The following is a 22,984-nucleotide window of genomic DNA, read 5'->3' on the forward strand; positions in this document are numbered from 1 at the left end:
TCTATGACTGATAAAAGCAGGTATAAGGCCAGTTTTTATCAGCGCAAAACTTATAAAGGACAGAAAAAGACATTTTTTTCCAATAATTTAAAATCCTGTAAGATAAGTTTATTTTTAAACTCTGTAAAATATGTAAATGTATATCAAAAAATAATGTTTTTGTTTTAAATAATTCATTAAATTCCATTTTGATTAATTTTAAATATGTGATGTTTAAAAAAAATATATTTTAAGTGCTTGTGTGTTTTTGGGGTATTCCCATTCATACTTATGGTGATTCTGTACATAAGGAACTCACCGCAAGTATGAATGGGAATATCCCTACTTTGACTGGTTGGGCAGGCCCACGTGATCCCAGGGACGCGTATAAAGTGCATACGTGCCTGGGATACGTGGGCCTCTACGCAGGCCTTTGCGAAGAGGCCCAGGACCCCAAGTCTCCAAATCTCCAGAACCACCAGGTAAATTCGTAAAAATCTTTTAGGTCAGAAGCCTCCGTCCACAGGAGGCCTCCAACGGCAATTTCTGGGCCAATGTCTTAAATATCCCCCAAGATTAATAATGGAAAATGTAAACTTCCTCATGCAACAACAAACTTGCATACTATACATTTCTGCAATTTTAAATTGAAGCAGAAATCTTTTCATTTGCATCTATTGTGTGCTTGATTTTGAGAACCCATTTGGGTTTTATCAACTATTTCAGTATGGTATTTTGTAGACTTAACAGGTTTTTCCTTCAACGAAGATGGAAAAACTGTCAGCTAACTGATCCAAAGAATCCTGGCCTTGGATATTTACTAGTTGCCACTTTAATGTAGTAATTGCATGTTTTTTTTATAGGGAAACAAAATAACTGGATAGATGGAATATAATCATAGCTTTATATTATTTAGGGAGGCATTATTTTTTTATTTCAGTCCGGTCACCAGATAAAGGTGTTTACTCTTCATTAAGTAGGTGGCCCTCAAATACCTCACCCAATTAATCATTCTTCGTCTGAGCCTAAACTCTTGACAAATATTTTAACTTGTGATGGCATCTCAGCAAAGCCTTATCCTTCTCACCTAACATTAACACATGCACTTCCTGCCACAGTAACTGAATAGAGATTAAGAGGGTGAATCATGATTGTTTTCTTCTCTCCTTCGGCCGAAGGCTGCCTCAGACAATTGGAGAGCTCCAGCTGAGAGCTCCGGGGTGCACAAATCTTTGAAGCTGGCAGGTCAGGTTAATAAAGCTTATGGGATCCTGAGCTTTATAGAGGCATAGAGTACAAAAGCCAGGAAGTTACGCTACCCCTTTATAAAACACGAGTTCAGCCCTTAAAGCAGAGAAGGCCAAGAGGTGACTTGATATTGGTATTTAAAATACTGAAGGATTTAGATATTGAGTTAATAAAGCGGAACTGTTTCCAATGGATGAAGAGTCGATAACCAGAAGGCAGATTTGTGACTGGCAAAAGAACCAGAGGCAAGCATTCAAAAGGGAATTGATAAATACTTGGGAGGAAAAACTGCATGGATATGGGGAGTGGGTGGGGGAACGCACTTGGAAAGAGTAGGCACAGAGTTGATGGGCCGAATGGTCTCTTTCTGTGCTGTATTATTCTATGAAGTGCTGTCTTGACGGAGATCAGTTAATTCGGCACAAGATGGAAATCAAACCTGCGACCTTCTCATTTGAATGGCTCATTACCAACTGTTTATCAATGAAGCAATGTAGAAACTGTTCCTGTTTTAAGTCTCCATGCCTTTCAAAAATGCAAGATACTCGTCAGAGACAATACCCGTACAATTTTCGGAATATTTATGCCGTTAAAAAAAAGGGCCAGTTGGACGTAGTTGTCAACTGATCCTCTCGCAGGGAAATACGCCCTCTGTTGACAAGTATGTGGAATATCAATTTGAACAGGATTTTAAATTGACCAAAATGGTATTAAGGAGTGTTGAATCACATCGTTAAATTCCTGAAAGACTAAATCGATGATATTGCTTTGTGCATTAGGAAAATCTACTGTTTCCTATTGTGTTAATTTAAGAGAGCTTCAATACCTGCGCTTCAAATAAATTATTCCAATTTTGATTTCCTGGACAATTTCAATGAACATATAACTTGGGAGTCAGCAATTTATGCAGAACGTTCAAATATCTCCACCCTTTTTGAAAATATAACTTAAATACCTGTTTTTTTAAGCCAAGACTGACAATTTATAACTAGCTGCTTTTCGCTATAAAATTCTAATTGAATCCTGGCTGCAGTAAATGGCGCGGGTTAGTTATTAAACAGGCAACGCAAGGGGCCGTTTTCCCCAAAATAATTATTTTTTTTCTTACGTACCTTCAGTCCCATAAGATTTCTTCACAGCCAGCATCAAATCCGTTTATGTGTGATGATCTCATCCCAATTAATAAAAATGATCACCCAAGGCTCCTTTTCCTTTTGTTCTGTGTCTAATTTAGATTGAAGGTCCGTACACACTTGTTTTGGTTGCACAGGGACAAACTTGTTGGTCTTCACACTGTCTATATGTACTAAGCTCGGTTGCAGCTGTGATCTGCATATCCTTTACACATTACCACTGCACCTTTTTGCTTGTGGCAAAGCATGAATTCTCTAACCAACTGTGCCATATGTTTACTGCCAATTGACATGGTACAATAATAGCACCCAACATATGAAGGTTTAGAATGGCACATATACTATACACAATTTGACACTATGAATAACTAATTGTGTAATCCTGCAATTGCACAAGTCTGATCATTTTCCCCTTATATCATTGAACTGTTAATAAAGTGAAACTCTGGTGAAAATGTTTGTACAGACACTTTGAAGACCAATAAAGTAGTTGATTTTAGGCGAAATTCACCAGCAGTGCGGTCGTTGAGCGAATGGATCTCAATGTGAACGTTGCAATGAATGTTCACAACCATTCAAAAACGCCAATCTCAACACAGCTTTAACCCTACATTTTGCAATGAACGGTGGCCAATGGTCCTGTACACATAATCCCTTTACACTGCTAAAAGGCAATCGCGCTGCACACAAATATCACGCCAGTAACATCGTTATTACTTTACTAATGTTATATTTATTCTTAGACTATTAATCTGATAGATGTCATTTTGAAGATGTACACGACTCTGGACAAAACAGCAAACAAAAGTTTGCCAGTAACGTGTCAAAAACACATTGTATACCTCGACCTCAAGGGAAAAATAAGCCAGACAAAGTTGCACATCATAAAAGTTCAACAGAAATGTACACATGTCGCATAAACAACAAAATGGGGAGAGGAGATGATGTTCTTCCATTGCATTTTTATAAAACGCTTACACCAATTAAAATATTTACATTTTAGTTGATTAATGTCCAAGTATTTTTTTTTTATTCACCGTTTTCTAAAAATCTTCTTTCTTGTTTATACAGTTCGTTTTCTTTCTGGAGCCGCTCGTTTTCCGCTTTTAACTTCTCCACTTCGTGCTCGATCTCTTTCATTTGTTTTTCTGCAGCCTCCCCACTTTTCGCGGCTTTCATCCCTTCCAGCCGGCACCTCAGTCTATTTTTCTCCTCCTCCAGCCGGGACAGGCACTTCTCCAGCTCCAGGTACTCCCGGATCAGTTCCTGTTTGCTCATGTTCTGCAGGCTTTCCGCGTGGTACTTCTCGTAAGTCTCGCAAAAGTCCTTCTGCAGGAATTCGCTGCCGTCGCCGCCCATGCCGTCGCTGCCGCTGTCCTGCTCGTCGTCGTCCAGCTCGTCCTCCTCGCTGGTGTCGTCCGACTTGCTGGCGCGCTTGGGGCAGACGCCGGTGTTGAGGTCGGGCTCCTCTTGGTCGTGCTCGTCCATCAGGAACTGGGTGGTGTTGTAGGGCGCCACCGTGAAGCCCTTGGCGAACATCTCGGCCCGCGTCTTGGCCGCCCGCACGCTCTCGCGCTCGTCCAGCAGCTTCTTCTCCTCCCACGACAGCTTGAAGTAGGGCTTCCAGCGCCGCTTCTTCTTGGACGGCCGCCGCCGGTGCCTCCTCTTGGCCGGCCGCGGGAGGCACTCGGCCGGCGGTGCCTGCTCATGGCCACCGCTCGGGGGGCAGCTCTGGCTTGCCAGCAGCCCAGGCTCCTCCCCGCTGTTGTTGTTGTTATTGTTGTTGATGGCCACACTCTCGGCGGACGAGGGATGCTCCAAGCTTTGAGACTTGCCCAGCGACGGACAGTCCACGGGCTGCGAAAACAACTGGTCCCCCATCTTGTGTTGAAACAGGTTTCTGTTTAATAGACGACTTTGTGTCTGTGTGTGTGTGTGTGTTTTTTTTTTTCCCTCCCCCTCTGGGCTTCTTTCAGAAGTTTCTCCTCATACTTGTCTCTTTTCCCTGCCCCGACCTCATTGCCCCTCACACACCAGCCTCCAACTGCTGTTCTCGCTGGCTCGACGCGGCTTAATATAAATAGAAAGGGACTGGAATCGGTTAGCGCGCATGCGCCTGGCGCCGCGCGGCCCTCTGGGAGCTGTAGTATTTTAAACCCTCAGGCCGCTGCAGGTGAGCGCGGCGCGGACTCCATCTCCCGAAAGCGCGGGCGCGCGAGCCCGCACACCAGCCGTCACGGGCTGCTCGCGCGACGCGGCTCCGCCCCCCCCCACCCCCTTGCCCTCCGCCGGTTGGTCAGGGCTCCCCCCTCCTTCCATTAAAGACGCTTCCTCCGCTGTTGCTAACCGAACCTGGCCTGCGCCATTGGCGGCCGGCCGCTGTCCATCATCTCGCGTCACGCCTCCTGTTCGCCAATCGTTTTGATCCCTCGGAGTTTGCGGGGCGTGTACCAACAAGCCATTTTTCGCTGACTGTGCCATTAAGAAAGGGAGGGAGGGACAACATGTCAAATCAGTGATCACTATGGAAGATTTGCACAGTGCTTTGGAGGAAAGACTCCGGGCACGAATATTCTTTAAAAATTAATCGTTTTTTATATTACTCCTTCATTAATTGAAAGTGTAAAGTACAATTGTTCGGAATTCGAGCAAAAAAATTACCTCGGGAAAGAAAGTCAAGTCCGAAAACGTAGAAAGTAGTCCTCACTTATCAGCGCTGCAGCGTTTAACCTGAAGCTCGCAAATCCTGCCAATACAAAATATTTAGGGAGTTCACCTACCTTTCTGGTCAATATATGACCATTTAAACTAAAGCGCTGAGCGGCGGAAGGATACAGTTTACCAGTGCAGCTGGTAATGGGGGGGGGGGTGCAGCGAGCTGTGAAGCGGCCGGCTGTGACTGAACACAAAGGGAAGGGACGGTGAGCAGGCCCGGTCGGTGGGGGGGCGGGGCTGAAGGATTGTGGTAAGATGGCGGCGGCGAGCAGTTGGCCATTGTGACCGCGAGAGGCCCGAATGTTGGTTGTTGGAACAACAGGGCCGGAGAAAGAGAGAGAGAGAGAGAGAAAGGAGGAGTCCCTCTCCACCTCCACCCCTACCCCTACCCCTACCTCGGGGGAGGGGAGATGGTTGTTTTGTTTGGGGGGGACGATGTCAACACAGCCCCGGGCCCAGAGGCCTCGCCCACTGCCACTGAAACTCTGCTGCAGCACAAGCTCCCCACATTCTGGGCTTATTTGGAGCACAGAATTCCTTCACACCAGTCCTGTTTGGATTTGCCATGTCTGTCTCCCCAGTGTTAACATAAAAGGGGGCTGCTTTAATTGTCTTATTTTAAACTTGAGGCTTTGGAGATTCCTTTTTAACTGGGTGGCTACTTAAGAAAGATCCAATGAGCTGCATTCAATTCCAATACAAGTTACCATTTTAACTTTCAAACCACATCTTCTCCTGCCACCATTTTAAAAGATCCTTTATACTACTGTACACTTGTGCTTTACAATGTGTAAACACTGGTCTTTATATGGACGTTTGAAAGAGTTGTGATGAATAGAATCCCTGTCACTTAAAACGTTCATAAGAACTGATGACAACCTCTTGTTATTTTGAACTGCTTTTTAAAAGTTTAAATGGTGAGTGTTTAATATATGGGAATGGGGACTGGTTTGATTTTTTTTGAGTTCAACCCAGACTGAGGGGTCAAATTAACATGAAGGTTGAAGCATAGCTAAGTTATCTATTGGTAATGCAGCTGATGACATTGTTAATAATGACTTCCATTTATATAGCATTGTTAATGTAAACCACACCCCAAGGCACTTCACAGATATGTTTAAGGAAAACTGATGCCAAACTAGGAGAGATGTGGGTACATTTTGAGGCCACTCGCAAGGTGGAAATAATGGCGGGGAATGACTTACCACCCCATTCCTACTGACAGTATGGCCCACTCAATTCTATTACTGGGCAGCTGGAGAACCTGCCTGATTCAGGCAGATATTTTTCCAAACTTTGCAGCGTAATCCAAATTAGGTTAGTTAATAAAAGTGAATTTCAGTGATGTAAAGAATGCAGTCTGTCCACTTGAACATAAAATGTCATTCTTGCTTTACTTCCTGCTAGAATTCTGATGTCATTCAAACATAATGGCAGGTTATAAAATATATGCCCAATTCTACATCAACATGTATTGAATGGAGTAATAGGATAAATTAGTATATGGGGATGAGCAGATTACTCTGCACAATGATAAATATCATTTTATTACTATTTCATCATTTCAAAATGTCTCCGTGCTTCATGCGATTACTTTTGATGTGAAATGACTAGTTATTTTGTAGATAAACTTAGAAGCGCTTTGCACCATCAACAAGGTACAAACAACAATCAGCAAATTGGTTGAGGGAGGAATGCTGACCAGGACACCAGGAGAAACTCTCCTCATTGATTGTCCCCACTGGATCTTTAGCATCTGCTTAAATCGCTACAACAGGCAGACAGGAGCTTGGATTAATGTGTCATCCAAAGCAACACTACCTTGGTATTGCAGTTGAGCATAAATCTGGATTATGAGAATGAGGAACTAAAAGATGATTATTAAGGATGTGGTAACAGAGCACTTGGAAAATAATAATAGGATTGGGCAGAGTCAATATGGATTTATGAAGGGGAAATCATGTTTGACAAATCTGTTAAGAGTTTTTTGAGGTTGTAACTAGCAGAATAAATAAGGGGGAACCAGTGGATGTGGTGTATTTGGGATTTCGGAAGGCATGCGATAAGGTCCTGGAATCATAGAATGGTTACAGCATGGAAAGCCATTCGGCCTGTCGAGTCCGTGCCAGCTCTCTCTGCAAGAGCACTTCAGCTAGGCCCACTCCCCTGCTCTTTCCCTGTAGTCCTGCAATTTTTTTCTTTCAGGTATTTATCCAACTCCCTTTTGAAAGCAGTGATTGAGTCTGCCTTCACCACCCTTTCAGGCAGTGCATTCCAGATCCTAACCACTCGCTGTGTAAAAAAGTTTTTTCTTATGTCGCCTTTGGTTCTTTTGCAAATCACCTTAAATCTGTGTCCTCTGGTTCTCGACCCTTCTAGCAATGGGAACAGTTTCTCTCTATCTACTCTGTCCAGACCCTTCATGATTTTGAACAATTATCAAATCTCCTTTCAATCTTCTCTGCTCTAAGGAGAGCAACCCCAGCTTCTCCAGTTTATCCATGCAACTGAAGTTCCTCATCACTGGAATCATTCTCTTAAATCTTTTCTGCATCCTCTCTAAGGCCTTCACATCCGTCCTAAAGCATGGTGCCCAGAATTGGACACAATACTTCAGTTGAAGCTGAACCAGTGTTTTATACAGATTCATCATAATTTCTACGCTTTTGTACTCTATACCTCTATTCATGAAGCCAAGGATCCCTTAAGCTTTTCGAACCGCTTTCTCAACCTGTCCTGCCACCTTTAATGATTTGCACACCTATACACCTAGGTCTCTCTGTTCGTGCACCCCCTTTAGGCTTGTACCCTTTAGTTTATATTTCCTCTCTTTCTACCAAAATCTATCACTTCACACTTTTCTGCATTAAATTTCATCTGCCACGTGCCACCCATTCCACCAACCTGTCTGTGTCATCTTGAAGTCTCTCATTATCCTCCTCACTGTTCACTTTACTGCCAAGTTTTGCGTCAGCTGCAAGGACCTGGGGGTCCTTGTGCATGAAACTCTTTTAGAGTTTACCTGTAACACATAAACATTAAATGGTGCCACCCGACCTGGATGACACACCAGATATTTACAAGGCCCATTTTTTTTCTTTTTTGTGTTTTTTTTTGTGTTTTTCTTTTTTTTGGGCACTAAAATCAATTTTTTTTTTCTCCTCCAGTGCCCCCTATAAAAGGGGAGGGGGACACTAAAAGCACCGGCAAGTAAAACAAATTAAACTTTAAAACGTAAAATCAAATTAAAATTTGGTTGCCGGGCGTGATGATGCACTCCAGTCCCTCCGGTGCCCACCTCTCGCGGAAGGCCGCGAGCGTACCGGTGGACACCGCGTGCTCCATCTCCAAGGACTCCTTGTGCATGAATCCCCCAAAAAAGTTAGTTTGCAGGTGCAGCAGGTAATCAGGAAGGCGAATGGAATGTTTGCCTTCATTGCGAGAGGGATGGAGTACAAAAGCAGGGAGGTCCTGCTGCAACTGTATAGGGTATCGGTAAGGCCGCACCTGGAGTACTGCGTGCAGTTTTGGTCACCTTACTTAAGGAAGGATATACTGGCTTTGGAGGGGGTACAGGGACGATTCACTAGGCTGATTCTGGAGATGAGGGGGGTTACCTTATGATGATAGATTGAGTAGACTGGGTCTTTACTCGTTGGAGTTCAGAAGGATGAGGGGTGATCTTATAGAAACATTTAAAATCATGAAAGGGATAGACAAGATAGAGGCAGAGAGGTTGTTTCCACTGGTAGGAGAGACTAGAACTAGGGGGCACAGCCTCAAAATACGGGGGAGCCAATTTAAAATCGAGTTGAGAAGGAATTTCTTCTCCCAGAGGGTTGTGAATCTGTGGAATTCTCTGCCCAAGGAAGCAGTTGAGGCTAGCTCATTGAATGTATTCAAGTCACAGATAGATAGATTTTTAACCAATAAGGGAATTAAGGGTTACGGGGAGAGGGCGGGTAAGTGGAGCTGAGTCCACGGCCAGATCAGCCATGATCTTGTTGAATGGCGGAGCAGGCTCGAGGGGCTAGATGGCCTACTCCTGTTCCTAATTCTTATGTTCTTATGTTAAATGTTGAATTGTGCCCTGTACACCCACATCCAAGTCATTAATATATATCAAGAAAAGAAGTAGTACCGACCCTTGGGGAACACCAGCGCATACCTACCTCTAGTCCGAAAAACAACCGTTCACCACTACTATCCTGTCACTTGACCAATTTCTTATCCATGTTGCCACTGTGCTTTTTATTCCACGGGCTTCAACTTTGCTGGCAAGCCTATTATGTGACACTTTGTCATATGCCTATTGGAAATCTACGTACACAACTGCATTGCCCTCATCAACCCTCTCTGTTACCTCATCAAAAAACTCGATCAAGTTGGTTAAACATGATTTGCCTTTAACAAATCCGCGCTGGCTTTCCTTAGTTAATCCACACTTGTCCAAGTGACTGTTAATTTTGTCCTCGATTATTGTTTCTAAAAGCTTTCCCACTACTGATGTTAAACTGACTGGCCTGTTGTTGCTGGGTTTATCATGGCACCCTTTTTTGAATAAAGTTGTAACATTTGCAATGCTCCAGTCCTCTGGCATCACCCCCGTTTCTAAGGAGGATTGGAAGGTTATGGCCAGTACCTCCGTGAATTCTTCCTTCACTTCTCTCATCGTCTGAGGATACATCCCATCCTGCCCTGGTGACTTATCTACTTTAAGTACAACCAGCCTTTCCAGTACTTCGTCTTTATTGATTTGTATCCCATTGCAGTACCTCCTCTACCTCCCCCTTTACTATGTCTATGGCAGCATCTTCTTCCTTGGTGAAGACAGATGCAAAGTACTCATTTAGTACCTCAGCCATATCCTCTGCCTCCGTGCGTAGCTCTTTTTTTGGTCCTTAATCAGCCACACAAGAGGTTATTAAATAAAATTGGGGCTCATGGGATTGGGGGTAATGTACTAGCATGGATTGAGGATTGGCTAACGGACTAAAAACAGTAGGAATAAAGGAGTCATTTTTGGGTTGGCAGACTGTAACTAGAGGGGTACCGCAAGGATCAAGTGCTTGGGCCCCAGGTATTCACAATCGATATCAATGATTTAAATGAGGGGACCAAATGTAATACATCCAAGTTTACTGATGATACAAAGCTAGGTGGAAATGTAAGTTGTGAGGAAGATACAAAAATACTTCAATGGGATATGGACAGGCTAAGTGAATGGACAAGAACATGGCAAATCAAATATAATGTGGAGAAATATGAAGTTACCCACTTTGGTAGGAAAAATAGAAAAACAGTTTTTTAAAATGGTGAGAGATTGGGAAATGTTGGTGTTCAAAGGGACCTGGGTGTCCTTGTATACAAATCACTAAGTTAACATGCAGGTACAGCAAGCCATTAAAGGAAATGGTGTGGCCTTTATTACAAGAGGATTTGAATATAAGTGTGAAGGTGTCTTACTGCAATTATATAGGACCCTGGAAAGATCACACCTGGAGTATTGTGTACAATTTTGGTCTCTTTACCTAAGGAAGGATATACTTGCCATAGAGGGTATGCATGAAGGTTCACCAGACTGATACCTGGGATGGGAGGATTGTCCGATGAAGAGAGATTGAGTAGAGTAGGCTATATTTGGTAGAGTTCTCATTGAAACATACAAAATTCTTACAGGGCTTGACAGGGTAGATGCAGGGAGAATGTTTCCCCTGGCTGGGGACTCTAGAATCAGAGGGTCACAGTCTCAGAATAAGGGGTTGGTCATTTAGGACTGAGATGAGGAGAGGTTTCTTCACTCAGAGGGTGGTGAATCTTTGGAATTCTCTACCCCAGAGGGCCGTGGATGCTCAATTATTGAGTATATTCAAGACATAGAGATCGATAGATTTTCGAATATTAAGGGATATGGGGATTGTGCAGAAAGTGGAGTTGAGGTAGATTTAGTGAGTTGGTCTTACCGCATGTAAAGGGTCCACAGCCAGATAGGGAATGGACGACCAACAGGAAGAGTAGTGCAAGGAAGGCAGTGCAGGGATCCCCTGCGGTCATCCCCCTGCAAAACAGCTACACCGCTTTGAGTACTGTTGGTGGGGGGGGGGGCGGGGGGGGGGGATGACTCATCAGAGGAGAGCAGCAGCAGCCAAGTTCGTGGCACCGTAGCTGGCTCTGTTGCACAGGAGAGCAGGAAAGAGTGGGAGAGCGATAGTGATAGGGGATTCAATTGTAAGGGGAATAGATAGGCGTTTCTGCGGCCTCAACCGAGACTCCAGGATGGTATGTTGCCTCCCTGGTGCAAGGGTCAAGGATGTCTCGGAGCAGGTGCAGGACATTCTGAAAAGGGAGGGTGCATATAGGTACCAACGATATAGATAAAAAACGGGATGAGGTCCTACGAGACGAATTTAGGGAGCTAGGAGTTAAATTAAAAAGTAGGACCTTAAAAGTAGTAATCTCAGGATTGCTACCAGTGCCACGTGCTAGTCAGAGTAGGAATCGCAGGATAGCTCAGATGAATACGTGGTTTGAGCAGTGGTGCAGAAGGGAGGGATTCAAATTCCTGGGGCATTGGAACCGGTTCTGGGGGAGGTGGGACCAGCACAAACCGGACGGTCTGCACCTGGGCATGACCAGAACCAATGTCCTAGGGGGAATGTTTGCCAGTGCTGTTGGGGCGGAGTTAAACTAATGTGGTAGAGGGATGGGAACCTATGCAGGGAGACAGAGAGAAATAAAATGGAGTCAGAAGCAAAAGATAGAAAGGAGAATAGTAAAAGTGGAGGGCAGAGAAACCCAAGGCAAAAAACAAAAAGGGCCACATTACACCAAAATTCTAAAGGGGCAAAGTGTGTTAAAAAGACAAGCCTGAAGCTTTGTGCCTCAATGCGAGGAGTATTCGGAATAAGGTGGACGAATTAACTGCGCAGATAGCAGTTAATGGGTACGATGTAATTGGCATCATGGAGACATGGCTTTAGGGTGACCAAGGCTGGGAACTCAACATCCAGGGGTATTCAACATTTAGGAAGGATCGACAGAAAGGAAAAGGAGGTGGGGTGGCATTGCTGGTTAAAGAGGAAATTAATGCAATAGTAAGGAGGGACATTAGCCTGGATGATGTGGAATCGGTATGGGTGGAGCTGCGGAATTCCAAAGGGCAGAAAACGCTAGTGGGAGTTGTGTATAAGCCAACAAACAGTAGTAGTGAGGTTGGGGACAGCATCAAACATAAATAAGGGATGTGTGCAATAAAGGTACAGCAGTTATCATGGGCGACTTTAATCTATATATTGATTGGGCTAACCAAACTGGTAGCAATGTGGTGGAGGAGGATTTCCTGGTGTGTATTAGGGATGGTTTTCTCGACCAATATGTCGAGGAACCAACTAGAGAGCTGGCCATCCTAGACTGGGTGATGTGTAATGAGAAGGGACTAATTAGTAATCTTGTGCGAGGCCCCTTGGGGAAGAGTGACCATAATATGGTAGAATTCTTTATTAAGATGGAGAGTGACACAGTTAATTCGGAAACTAGGGCCCTGAACTTAAGGAAAGGTAACTTCGACAGTATGAGGCGTGAATTGGCTAGAATAGACTGGCAAATGATACTTAAAGGGTTGACGGTGGATAAGCAATGGCAAACATTTAAAGATCACATGGATGAACTTCAGCAATGGTACATCCCTGTCTGGAGTAAAAATAAAACGGGGAAGGTGGCTCAACCATGGCTAACAAGGGAAATTGATAGTGTTAAAGCCAAGGAAGAGGCATATAATTTGGCTAGAGAAAGCAAGAAACCTGAGGACCGGGAGAAATTTAGAATCCAACAGAGGAAGACTAAGGGTTTAATTAAGAGAGGAAGCTTGCAGGGAACATAAAAATTGACTGCAAAAGCTTCTAAAAATATGTGAAGAGAAAAAGATTAGTGAAGACAAACGTAGGTCCCTTGCAGTCGGATTCAGGTGAATTTATAATGGGGAACAAAGAAATGGCAGACCAATTGAGCAAATACTTCGGTTCTGTCTTCATGAAGGAAGATACAAATAACCTTCCGAATGTACTAGGGGACAGTATGTCTAGTGAGAAGGAGGAACTGAAGGATATCCTTATTAGGCGGGAAATTGATGGGATTGAAGGCCGATAAATCCCCGGGGCCTGATAGTCTGCATCCCAGAGTACTTAAGGAAGTGGCCCTAAAAATAGAGGCTGCATTGGTGATCATTTTCCAACAGTCTATCGACTCTGGATCAGTTCCTATGGACTGGAGGGTAGCTAATGTAACACCACTTTTTTAAAAAGGAGGGAGAGAGAAAACGGGTAATTATAGACCGGTTAGCCTGACATCAGTAGTGGGGAAAATGTTGGAATCAATCATTAAGGATGAAATAGCAGCGCATTTGGAAAGCAGTTTCAGGATTGGACCAAGTCAGCATGGATTTATGAAAGGGAAATCATGCTTGACGAATCTTCTGGAGTTTTTTGAGGATGTAACTAGCAGAGTGGACAAGGGAGAACCAGTGGATGTGGTGTATTTGGACTTTCAAAAGGCTTTTGACAACGTCCCGCACAAGAGATTGGTGTGCAAAATCAAAGCGCATGGTATTGGGGGTAATGTACTGACGTGGATAGAGAACTGGTTGGCAGACAGGAAGCAGAGAGTCGGGATAAACGGGTCCTTTTCAGAATGGCAGGCAGTGACTAGTGGAGTGCTGCAGGGCTCAGTGCTGGGACCTCAGCTCTTTACAATATACATTAACGATTTAGATGAAGGAATTGAGTGTAATATCTCCAAGTTTGCGGATGACACTAAACTGGATGGCGGTGTGAGCTGTGAGGAGGACGCTAAGAGGCTGCAGGGTGACTTGGACAGGTTAGGTGAGTGGGCAAATGCATGGCAGATGCAGTATAATGTGGATAAATGTGAGGTTATCCATTTTGGGGGCAAAAATACGAAGGCAGATTATCTGGATGGCGGCAGATTAGGAAAAGGGGAGGTGCATCGAGACCTGGATGTCATGTTTTCATCAGTCACTGAAAGTGGGCATGCAGGTACAGCAGGCGCTGAAGAAGGCAAATGGTATGTTGGCCTTCATAGCTAGGGGATTTGAGTATAGGAGTAGGGCGGTCTTACTGCAGTTGTACATGGCCTTAGTGAGGCCTCACGTGGAATATTGTGTTCAGTTTTGGTCTCCTAATCTGAGGAAGGACGTTCTTGCTATCGAGGGAGTGCAGCGAAGGTTCACCAGACTGATTCCAGGGATCGCTGGGCTGTCATATGAGGAGAGACTGGATCAACTGGGCCTTTACACATTGGAGTTTCGAAGGATGAGAGGGGCTCTCATAGAAACGTATAAGATTCTGATGGGACTGGACAGGTTAGATGTGGGAAGAATGTTCCCGATGTTAGGGAAGTCCAGAACCAGGGGACATAGTCTTAGGATAAAGGGTAGGCCATTTAGGACTGAGATGAGGAGAAACTTCTCACTCAGAGAGTTGTTAACCTGTGGAATTCCCTGCCGCAGAGAGTTGTTAACCTGTGGAATTCCCTGCCGCAGAGAGTTGTTGATGCCAGTTCATTGGATATATTCAAGAGGGAGTTAGATATGGCCCTTATGGCTAAGGGGATCAAGGGGTATGGAGAGAAATCAGTACTGAGGGAATGATCAGCCATGATCTTATTGAATGGCGGTGCAGGCTCGAAGGGCCGAATGGCCTACTCCTGCACCTATTTTCTATGTTTTCTATGTTTCTATCAGCCATGATCTTACTGAATGGTGGAGCTGGCTCAAGGGGCCGAATGGAATACTCCTGCTCCTAATTCTTATGTTCTTATGAATTTAAACCCAGACATGAGACTTGAACCCACAATATTCTGACTCAGAGGTGATCATGGTGTTAACTGATCCAGCCTGGTACTTCTAAAATGTTGTAAGTACAGTTGTGGAGTATTGTTGGAGTAATATAGGGTGCGCATCATTGTTAAGAACTACTTTCTTTTATATGGGTGAGGTGCTCAATAATGTTGACACTAGAAATTGCTCCATTTACTTCCATTGCTATCCTAATTGTAACAAGTGTGGACAAACCAAATAACATAATTGTGATGATTATATAAATAAGTTTTACATCTGTTTTATGTCTGTAGTACATGGAAAATACTCCATGCATTAAAATGCTACAGATGCAAAATGTCTACCACACTAACCTGATTGGCTCAAATAACCATTCAGTAAGTTCACCATGTTAATTTGCTCAAATATAGATGAGTAGAGAAATCTACCATTGATGAACCAGAAGACAGGTTGGAAAATCACAAACCACCAACACAAACAAAATCAAACAATCAAATCGCTTATTTATTTTCAAATACACCAATGAGGAACCAACAGCTGCCACAACACAAAATCAACTCAAATTGCTTATCAATTTTTTCCTGATTCTTTGGGCAACCATGTTGTTTCCTCAATTAGGCAACTATAAAGTATAATTTATAACATAAACACGGAAGAATTTAAATCATTTCCAAACTCTTTCATAAAACCACCCTGTTGAAAATCCATCCAATACATATTTTTCCCACCAAACACTTACCCTCAGTAGCCCGGACTTTAGTTTTGCTTCTTTCTTGGAGCTTCCTTTGTATAATTGGGCTTTCATTTTTGATACCTTTTGGGCCACTAATCATGTCCGAGATTCAAGAGTTGTGATGGCTACATGTTAACTTTTTTTTGTTTATTTCTTGACTCTAGTGCAGAATTGTCCTCTCAGAATGTGCCTCTGCTCCATGCTCCATTCTCAGGCCCAGTTGCTCCCAAAGGTTAGTCTTTATTTGGGACTTGTCCTGGACTGTTTTCTCTCCCCACTTTTTCCAGTGTTCCCAGAATCCATTTACCCTTAATGTGACCACAATCCTGCCAACCCTCAGTGCTCTCACACCACTCACTGTTACCACAACCAGTCTCTCTCCTGCTAGTGTTCCCAGTTCTATCACCACCAATCTCCCAATGCTCCGAATTACTTCCCCGACTTTGCTCAGTCCTCAGCATCTCCCAATCTAAGTCTTTTTATTCGCTCGGCTCTCTTGAATGCATGTTACAACAAACTCTCCCTGCATAATCCCTTCAAACCTATTTTGCTGTGTGTCCTTTTCCTTAAAAATGGTGAAATAGATATTGAGTAAGGGAACATGTGTTGGAGCCGTACAGAGATAATGTAGATACATAAAATAGAGGAAACAAAGGGAAGTAGACATGGAAACAATGAGAAAAAGAGTGTGCCACCTACCATATTGGTAAAGTTCCTCCATAGACGTGAACTGCGTGCACCTGAAATAGGTGTTAGTCCCTTTACATTTTCAGATAAGGGGCTTAACGATTGTAAGGCCTCCTTTGCAAATTTGGATTACTGCAGAATATGCCGTGCAGTTTCTTCAGGTACTTGGCAGCCAAACTGACCGTCCTTAAAGAAGGCTACCACCAGAAAGGTACGTTTGAACTCTTTTATTTACCTTATTGTGGAGCTAGGAGAGCAGGAGTGTTCCTCCTGGTTCCATATTAAATCTGCTGGCCATCGCTCACCCCCCGCCCCCCGACTCTACTCAGGACTTCGGTCGGCTGATCTTGCTGGCCTCTCCTGCCCCCGCAGGACTATTCAGTTACCTCTGGAGCCGTGACTGGCCGCAGCTTGCCGATAATAAGCAAATGAAACTGGTGGACCAATTTGTTATGGGAGCATGCCCCAATTCAGGTGCGATTCCATTTCTAGGCCACTGTGTGTTACATGGTATGACGCCGCTTTCATTATCAAATGTATTTTCTGACTCACCATGACCAATACCACAGGAGATCTGCTAATATTTTGTAAATCTTTTTGAAGTTTACTGATAAGAACTTAAATATTTTAAATTTCTGAAAAGCTAGTTCTTTTCGATTGTAGAAATGCATATTTAATGTTAGAGTAAATAGGCTTGTTAATTGTGTTGAGGGTTTACTTTTTTTGTTTGGTGCATATGGACATCACCTATTTTAATATGTATTATATAACTTTACTTCAATGTACCACTTTCCTTTTTATATACTGAGCTGTAAGGATACTGTGTCTTTATGACTTTGTTTAAGGACCGAAACAGTGCTGTATGCATGGGAGCCAATTCTCACACAGCATTATAGAGAAAAATAGATGGTCAAGGGTGAAGGACAGATGCGTATGTACCGAACAAAGAGGGAGCCATTTTTTATCTGTAATTCTTCTATATCAGTCTGTTATTTATACTTTTCACCCTGGTTTTCATAAGAAAAAATGGCCTGGTGTACACAGAATGAAATGATTGCATCCTGACCTGCGCTATCAGCAGTACTGTTATCTATACAGAGATTATCTTGTGTTACATGATCTCCACATCAGATGTAAACATAAATTTCTTGAATCCACAATCCTAATAAAATGGTAAATTAGACTGCATCTGTAAAGAGGACAGACAAGATGTTTTGTGTATGTGCTCTGAGGAAGGGTTCATAGCTGAAATATCTGTTCTATCCTAGAGTGTCAGTCATGGCTCAGTTGGTAGCATCCTCACCTCTGAGTCAGACGGTTGTGGGTTCAAGTCACACGGACTTGAGCACAAATATCTAGGCTGACATTTCAGTGCAGTACGGCGGGAGTGCTGCACCATCGGAGGTTCCGTCTTTCGGATGAGACGTTAATCCGAGGTCCTGTCTGCACGCTCTGGTGGGAGTAAAAGATCCCATGGCACCATTCAGAAGAGCAGGGGAGTTATCCCCTGTGCCTGGCCAATATTTATCCCTCAATCAACATCGCTAAAAAAGATTATTTGGTCTAGTCAGAGTAGGAATCACAGGATAGCTCAGATGAATATGTGGCTTGAGGAGTGGTGCACAAGGGAGGGATTCAAATTCCTGGGACATTGGAACCGGTTCTAGGGGAGGTGGGACCAGTACAAACTGGGTGGTCCGCACCTGGGCAGGATCGGAACCAATGTCCTAGGGGGAGTGTTTGCAGTGCTGTTGGGGAGGAGTTAAACTAGTATGGCAGGGAGATGGCCCATGATTACTGCTGTACCTTTATTGCACACATCCCTTATTTCTTCTTTGATGCTGTCCCCAACCTCATTACTACTATTTGGTGGTCTATACACAACTCCCACTAGCATTTTCAGCCCTTTGGAATTCCGTAGCTCCACCCATACCGATTCCACATCATCCAGACTAATGTCCTTCCTTACAATTGCATTAATTTCCTCTTTAACCAGCAATGCCACCCCGCCTCCTTTTCATTTCTGTCCATATTTCCTAAATGCTGAATACCCTTGGATGTTGAGTTCCCCAGCCTTGGTCACCCTGGAGCCACGTCTCCGTGATGCCAATCACATCGTATCCGTTAACTGCTATCTGCGCAGTTAATTCATCCACCTTATTCCGAATACTCCTCGCATTGAGGCACAGAGCCTTCAGGCTTGTCTTTTTAACACACTTTGCCCCTTTTGAATCTTGCTGTAATGTGGCCCTTTTTGCTTTTTGCCTTGGGTTTCTCTGCCCTCCACTTTTATTATTCTCCTTTCTATCTTTTGCTTCTGTCCCCCTTCTATTTCCCTCTGTCTCCCTGCATAGTTCCCGTCCCCCTGCCACATTAGTTTAACTCCTCCCCAACAGCACTAGCAAACACTCCTCCTAGGACATTGGTTCCGATCCTGCCCGGGTGCAGACCGTCCGGTTTGTACTGGTCCCACCTCCCCCAGAACCAGTTCCAATGTCCCAGGAATTTGAATCCCTCCCTTCTGCACCATTTCTCAAGCCACGTATTCATCTGAGCTATCCTGCGATTCCTACTCTGACTAGCACGTGGCACTGGTAGCAATCCTGAGATTACTACTTTTGAGGTCCTACTTTTTAATTTAACTCCTAGCTCCCTAAATTCATCTTGTAAGACCTCATCCTATTTTTTACCAATATTGTTGGTACCTATATGCATCACGACAACTGGCTGTTCACCCTCCCTTTTCAGAATGTCCTGCACCCGCTCCGAGACATCCTTGACCCTTGTACCAGGGAGGCAACATACCATTCTGGAGTCTCCGTTGCGGCCGCAGAAATGCCTATCTATTCCCCTTACAATTGAATCCCCTATCACTATCGCTCTCCCACTCTTTTTCCTGCCCTCCTGTGCAGCAGAGCCAGCCACGGTGCCATGAACTTGGTTGCTGCTGCTCTCCCCTGATGAGTCATCCCCCTCAACAGTACCCAAAGCGGTGTATCTGTTTTGCAGGGGGATGACCGCAGGGGACCGTAATGAGAAAGGATTAATTAGCAATCTTGTTGTGCGAGGCCCCTTGGGGAAGAGTGACCATAACATGGTAGAATTCTTTATTAAGATGGAGAGTGACACAGTTAATTCAGAAACTAGGATCCTGAACTTAAGGAAAGGTAACTTCAATGGTTTGAGGCATGAGTTGGCTAGAATAGACTGGCAAATTATACTTAAAGGGTTGACGGTGGATAGGTAATGGCAAACATTTAAAGATCACATGGATGAACTACAGCAAATGTACATCCCTGTCTGGAGTAAAAATAAAAAGGGAAAGGTGGCTCAACCGTGGCTAACAAGAGAAATTAAGGAAAGTGTTAAATCCAAGGAAGGGGCATATAAATTGGCCAGAAAAAGCAACAAACCTGAGGACTGGGAGAAATTTAGAATTCAGCAGAGGAGGACAAAGGGTTTAATCAAGAGGGGGAAAATAGAGTACGAGAGGAAGCTTGCTGGGAACATAAAAACTGACTGCAAAAGCTTCTATAGATACGTGAAGAGAAAAAGATTAGTGAAGACAAACTTAGGTCCCTTGCAGTTGGATTCAGGTAAATTTATAATGGGGAACAAAGAAATGGCAGACCAATTGAGCAAATACTTTGGTCTGTCTTCACGAAGGAAGACACAAAAAAACCTTCCGGACGTACTGGGGGACCTAGGGTCTAGTGAAAAGGTGGAACTGAAGGATATCCTTATTAGGCGGGAAATTGTGTTCGGGAAATTGATGGGATTGAAGGCCAATAAATCCCCAGGGCCTAATAGTCTGCATCCCAGAGTACTTAAGGAAGTGGCCCTAGAAATAGTGGATGCATTGGTGATCATTTTCCAACAGTCCATCGACTCTGGATCAGTTCCTATGGACTGGAGGGTAACTAATGTAACACTACTTTTTAAAAAGGGCGGGAGAGAGAAAGCAGGTAATTATAGACCGGTTAGCCTGACATCAATAGTGGGGAAAATGTTGGAATCAATTATTAAGGATGAAATAGCAGCGCATTTGGAAAGCAGTGACAGGATCGGTCCAAGTCGGCATGGATTTATGAAGGGGAAATCATGCTTGACAAATCTTCTGGAATTTTTTGAGGATGTAACTAGTAGAGAGGACAAGGCATGTGGTGTATTTGGACTTTCAAAAGGCTTTTGACAAGGTCCCACACAGGAGATTGGTGTGCAAAATCAAAGCACATGGTATTGGGGGTAATATACTGACGTGGATAGAGAACTGGTTGGCAGACAGGAAGCAGAGAGTCGGGATAAACGGGTCCTTTTCGGTATGGCAGGCAGTGACTAGTGGAGTGCCGCAGGGCTCAGTGCTGGGACCCCAGCTCTTTCCAATATACATCAGTGATTTGGATGAAGGAATTGAGTGTAATATCTCCAAGTTTGCAGATGACACTAAACTGGGTGGCGGTGTGAGCTGTGAGGGGGACGCTAGGAGGCTGCAGGGTGACTTGGACAGGTTAAGTGAGTGGGCAAATGCGTGGCAGATGCAGTATAATGTGGATAAATGTGAGGTTATCCATTTTGGGGGCAAAGACGTGAAGACAGAATATTATCTGAATGGCGGAAGGTTAGGAAAAGGGGAGGTGCAACGAAACCTGGGTCTCATGGTTCATCAGTCATTTAAAGTTGGCATACAGGTATAGCAGGCGCTGAAGAAGGCAAATGGTATGTTGGCCTTCATAGCTAGGGGATTTGAGTATAGGAGCAGGGATGTCTTACTGCAGTTGTACAGGGCCTTGGTGAGCCTCACCTGGAATATTGTGTTCAGTTTTGGTCTCCTAATCTGAGGAAGGACGTTATTGCTATTGAGGGAGTGCAGCGAAGGTTCACCAGACTGATTCCCGGGCTGGCAGGACTGACATATGAGGAGAGACTGGATCAACTGGGCCTTTATACATTGGAGTTTGGAAGGATCAGAGGGGATCTCATGGAAACATAAAAGATTCTGATGGGACGGGACAGGTTAGATGCGGGTAGAATGTTCCCGATGTTGGGGAAGTCCAGAACCAGGGGACACAGTCTTAGGATAAGGGGTAGGCCATTTAGGACTGAGATGAGGAGAAACCTCTTCACTCAGAGAGTTGTTAACCTGTGGAATTTTCTGCTGCAGAGAATTGTTGATGCCAGTTCATTGGATATATTCAAGAGGGAGATAGATATGGCCCTTACGGCTAAGGGGATCAAGGGGTATGGAGAGAAAGCAGGAAAGGGGTACTGAGGGAATGATCAGCCATGATCTTATTGAATGGTGGTGCAGGCTCGAAGGGCCGAATGGCCTACACCTGCACCAATTTTCTATGTTTCTATGTGTTGCATTGCGGTTTTTGGGAGTTTGCTGTGCACAAATTGGCTGCCGCGTTTCCTTCAAAAGTACTTAATGGGCTGTAAAGCACTTTGGAATGTCCGGTGGTCATGAAAGACAAGTCCTTTTCTCCACAGCTGCTTGGCCTGCTGAGTGTTTCCAACCCTTTTCTGTTCTTGTTTCCAGCATCTGCAGCACTTTGCTATCCTGTTCCCAATAAAATGATGGCAACCAGTAAACAAATCACACGCTCTGCACAATGTAACACAAAGCATACAGAGGATCATCGTGGTGCAGTGTGGAAGATGCAGGCCTGGATGGTTAGTTGCTAGTTGAAGATTGAGGGAGAGAAACAAAGGCAATGAGCCGAAAATGAGTGACTGAACGAAAAGCAGAAATAGCAGAAACAAGGACCATGGGTCTATACGCATCAATAATACAAACAGTCACACTGTGCATATTTGTTAATAATGAGGTACAATGAGTTTGGAATGTAAACAGCAGAAGGGATCAAGGGTGTGTTGCGTCCAAGGTGAAGCCTTGGAGAAAAATAGTTTGGATAGTGCATATCCGGTTGAAAGTAAATTGCATGGGTATATTCTGCTAAATTATTTTAAAGTAATATCCTGCCACAATTTTTAAAAAGAACATTTTTAGTTTATAGGTACAGTAATACTGAATTTAAATGAAAGTACAGAATAAGATCAAAATGTTGGTTACTGAACTTGTGGTTCAACTATTTAAAAAAAAAAAGAACTTTTATGCTTATCAATATGAGAGATGAACTTGGGACCAAAACATCAACAATTTAAAAAAAAATTGGGTACCAGTCATTCCTAAGCACAGCCAAATGCAAAGTAAAAGGTCCCTCTCTCCTAACCAAATCGAGAAACCCAGCCGAACTGCATCAATGAGCCAACCGGCTGGCCTCTCGAGTGAGATTGACAATTTATTTCCAAATTATGTGCTGTGGCTGCATTCTTCCAAGCAATTTGTTTAAGACTCCCCAAACTCATTTCACAGAGCAACCCTTACAGATTGGGGCTACTTTTGTCCCATCAATTGGGCTGGATTCAAACCCATGACCAGGGGTGAAAGGTCAGTGTATTAACCCACTATGCCTTTTGGTACTGAGCAATATATTTTCTTACCACTGGTTAAATCTAGTCTCACCTCTCCAAATAAGAACCAAGAAACTTGTAATAAAAATATGACCAATTAAATGTTTGTTAATAGAAGTACCATAATTTTTAATATCCTATTTTATTATTTACACTTTTTAA

The 22,984-nt window shown here is 43.8% G+C and overlaps 1 protein-coding gene and 1 long non-coding RNA gene across 2 annotated transcripts; one reads left to right on the plus strand and one right to left on the minus strand.

Annotated features, from left to right (window-relative positions):
* Positions 1–3,070: 3,070 nt before the first annotated feature.
* Positions 3,071–4,419, minus strand: LOC139233606 (protein HEXIM1-like). The gene has a single exon (XM_070864009.1). It carries the CDS (start codon positions 4,239–4,241, stop codon positions 3,390–3,392), a length of 852 nt encoding a protein of 283 aa, XP_070720110.1. The 5' UTR covers positions 4,242–4,419; the 3' UTR covers positions 3,071–3,389.
* Positions 4,420–5,274: 855 nt separating this feature from the next.
* On the plus strand, positions 5,275–22,959 carry LOC139233835 (uncharacterized). The gene is made up of 3 exons (XR_011588221.1): positions 5,275–5,325; positions 15,826–15,893; positions 21,888–22,959. It is a non-coding gene; the product is annotated as an uncharacterized lncRNA (long non-coding RNA).
* The last annotated feature ends 25 nt before the right edge of the window (positions 22,960–22,984 follow it).

The sequence above is a fragment of the Pristiophorus japonicus genome, chromosome 21 (assembly GCF_044704955.1).
Source record: "Pristiophorus japonicus isolate sPriJap1 chromosome 21, sPriJap1.hap1, whole genome shotgun sequence".
NCBI lineage: Eukaryota > Metazoa > Chordata > Chondrichthyes > Pristiophoridae > Pristiophorus > Pristiophorus japonicus.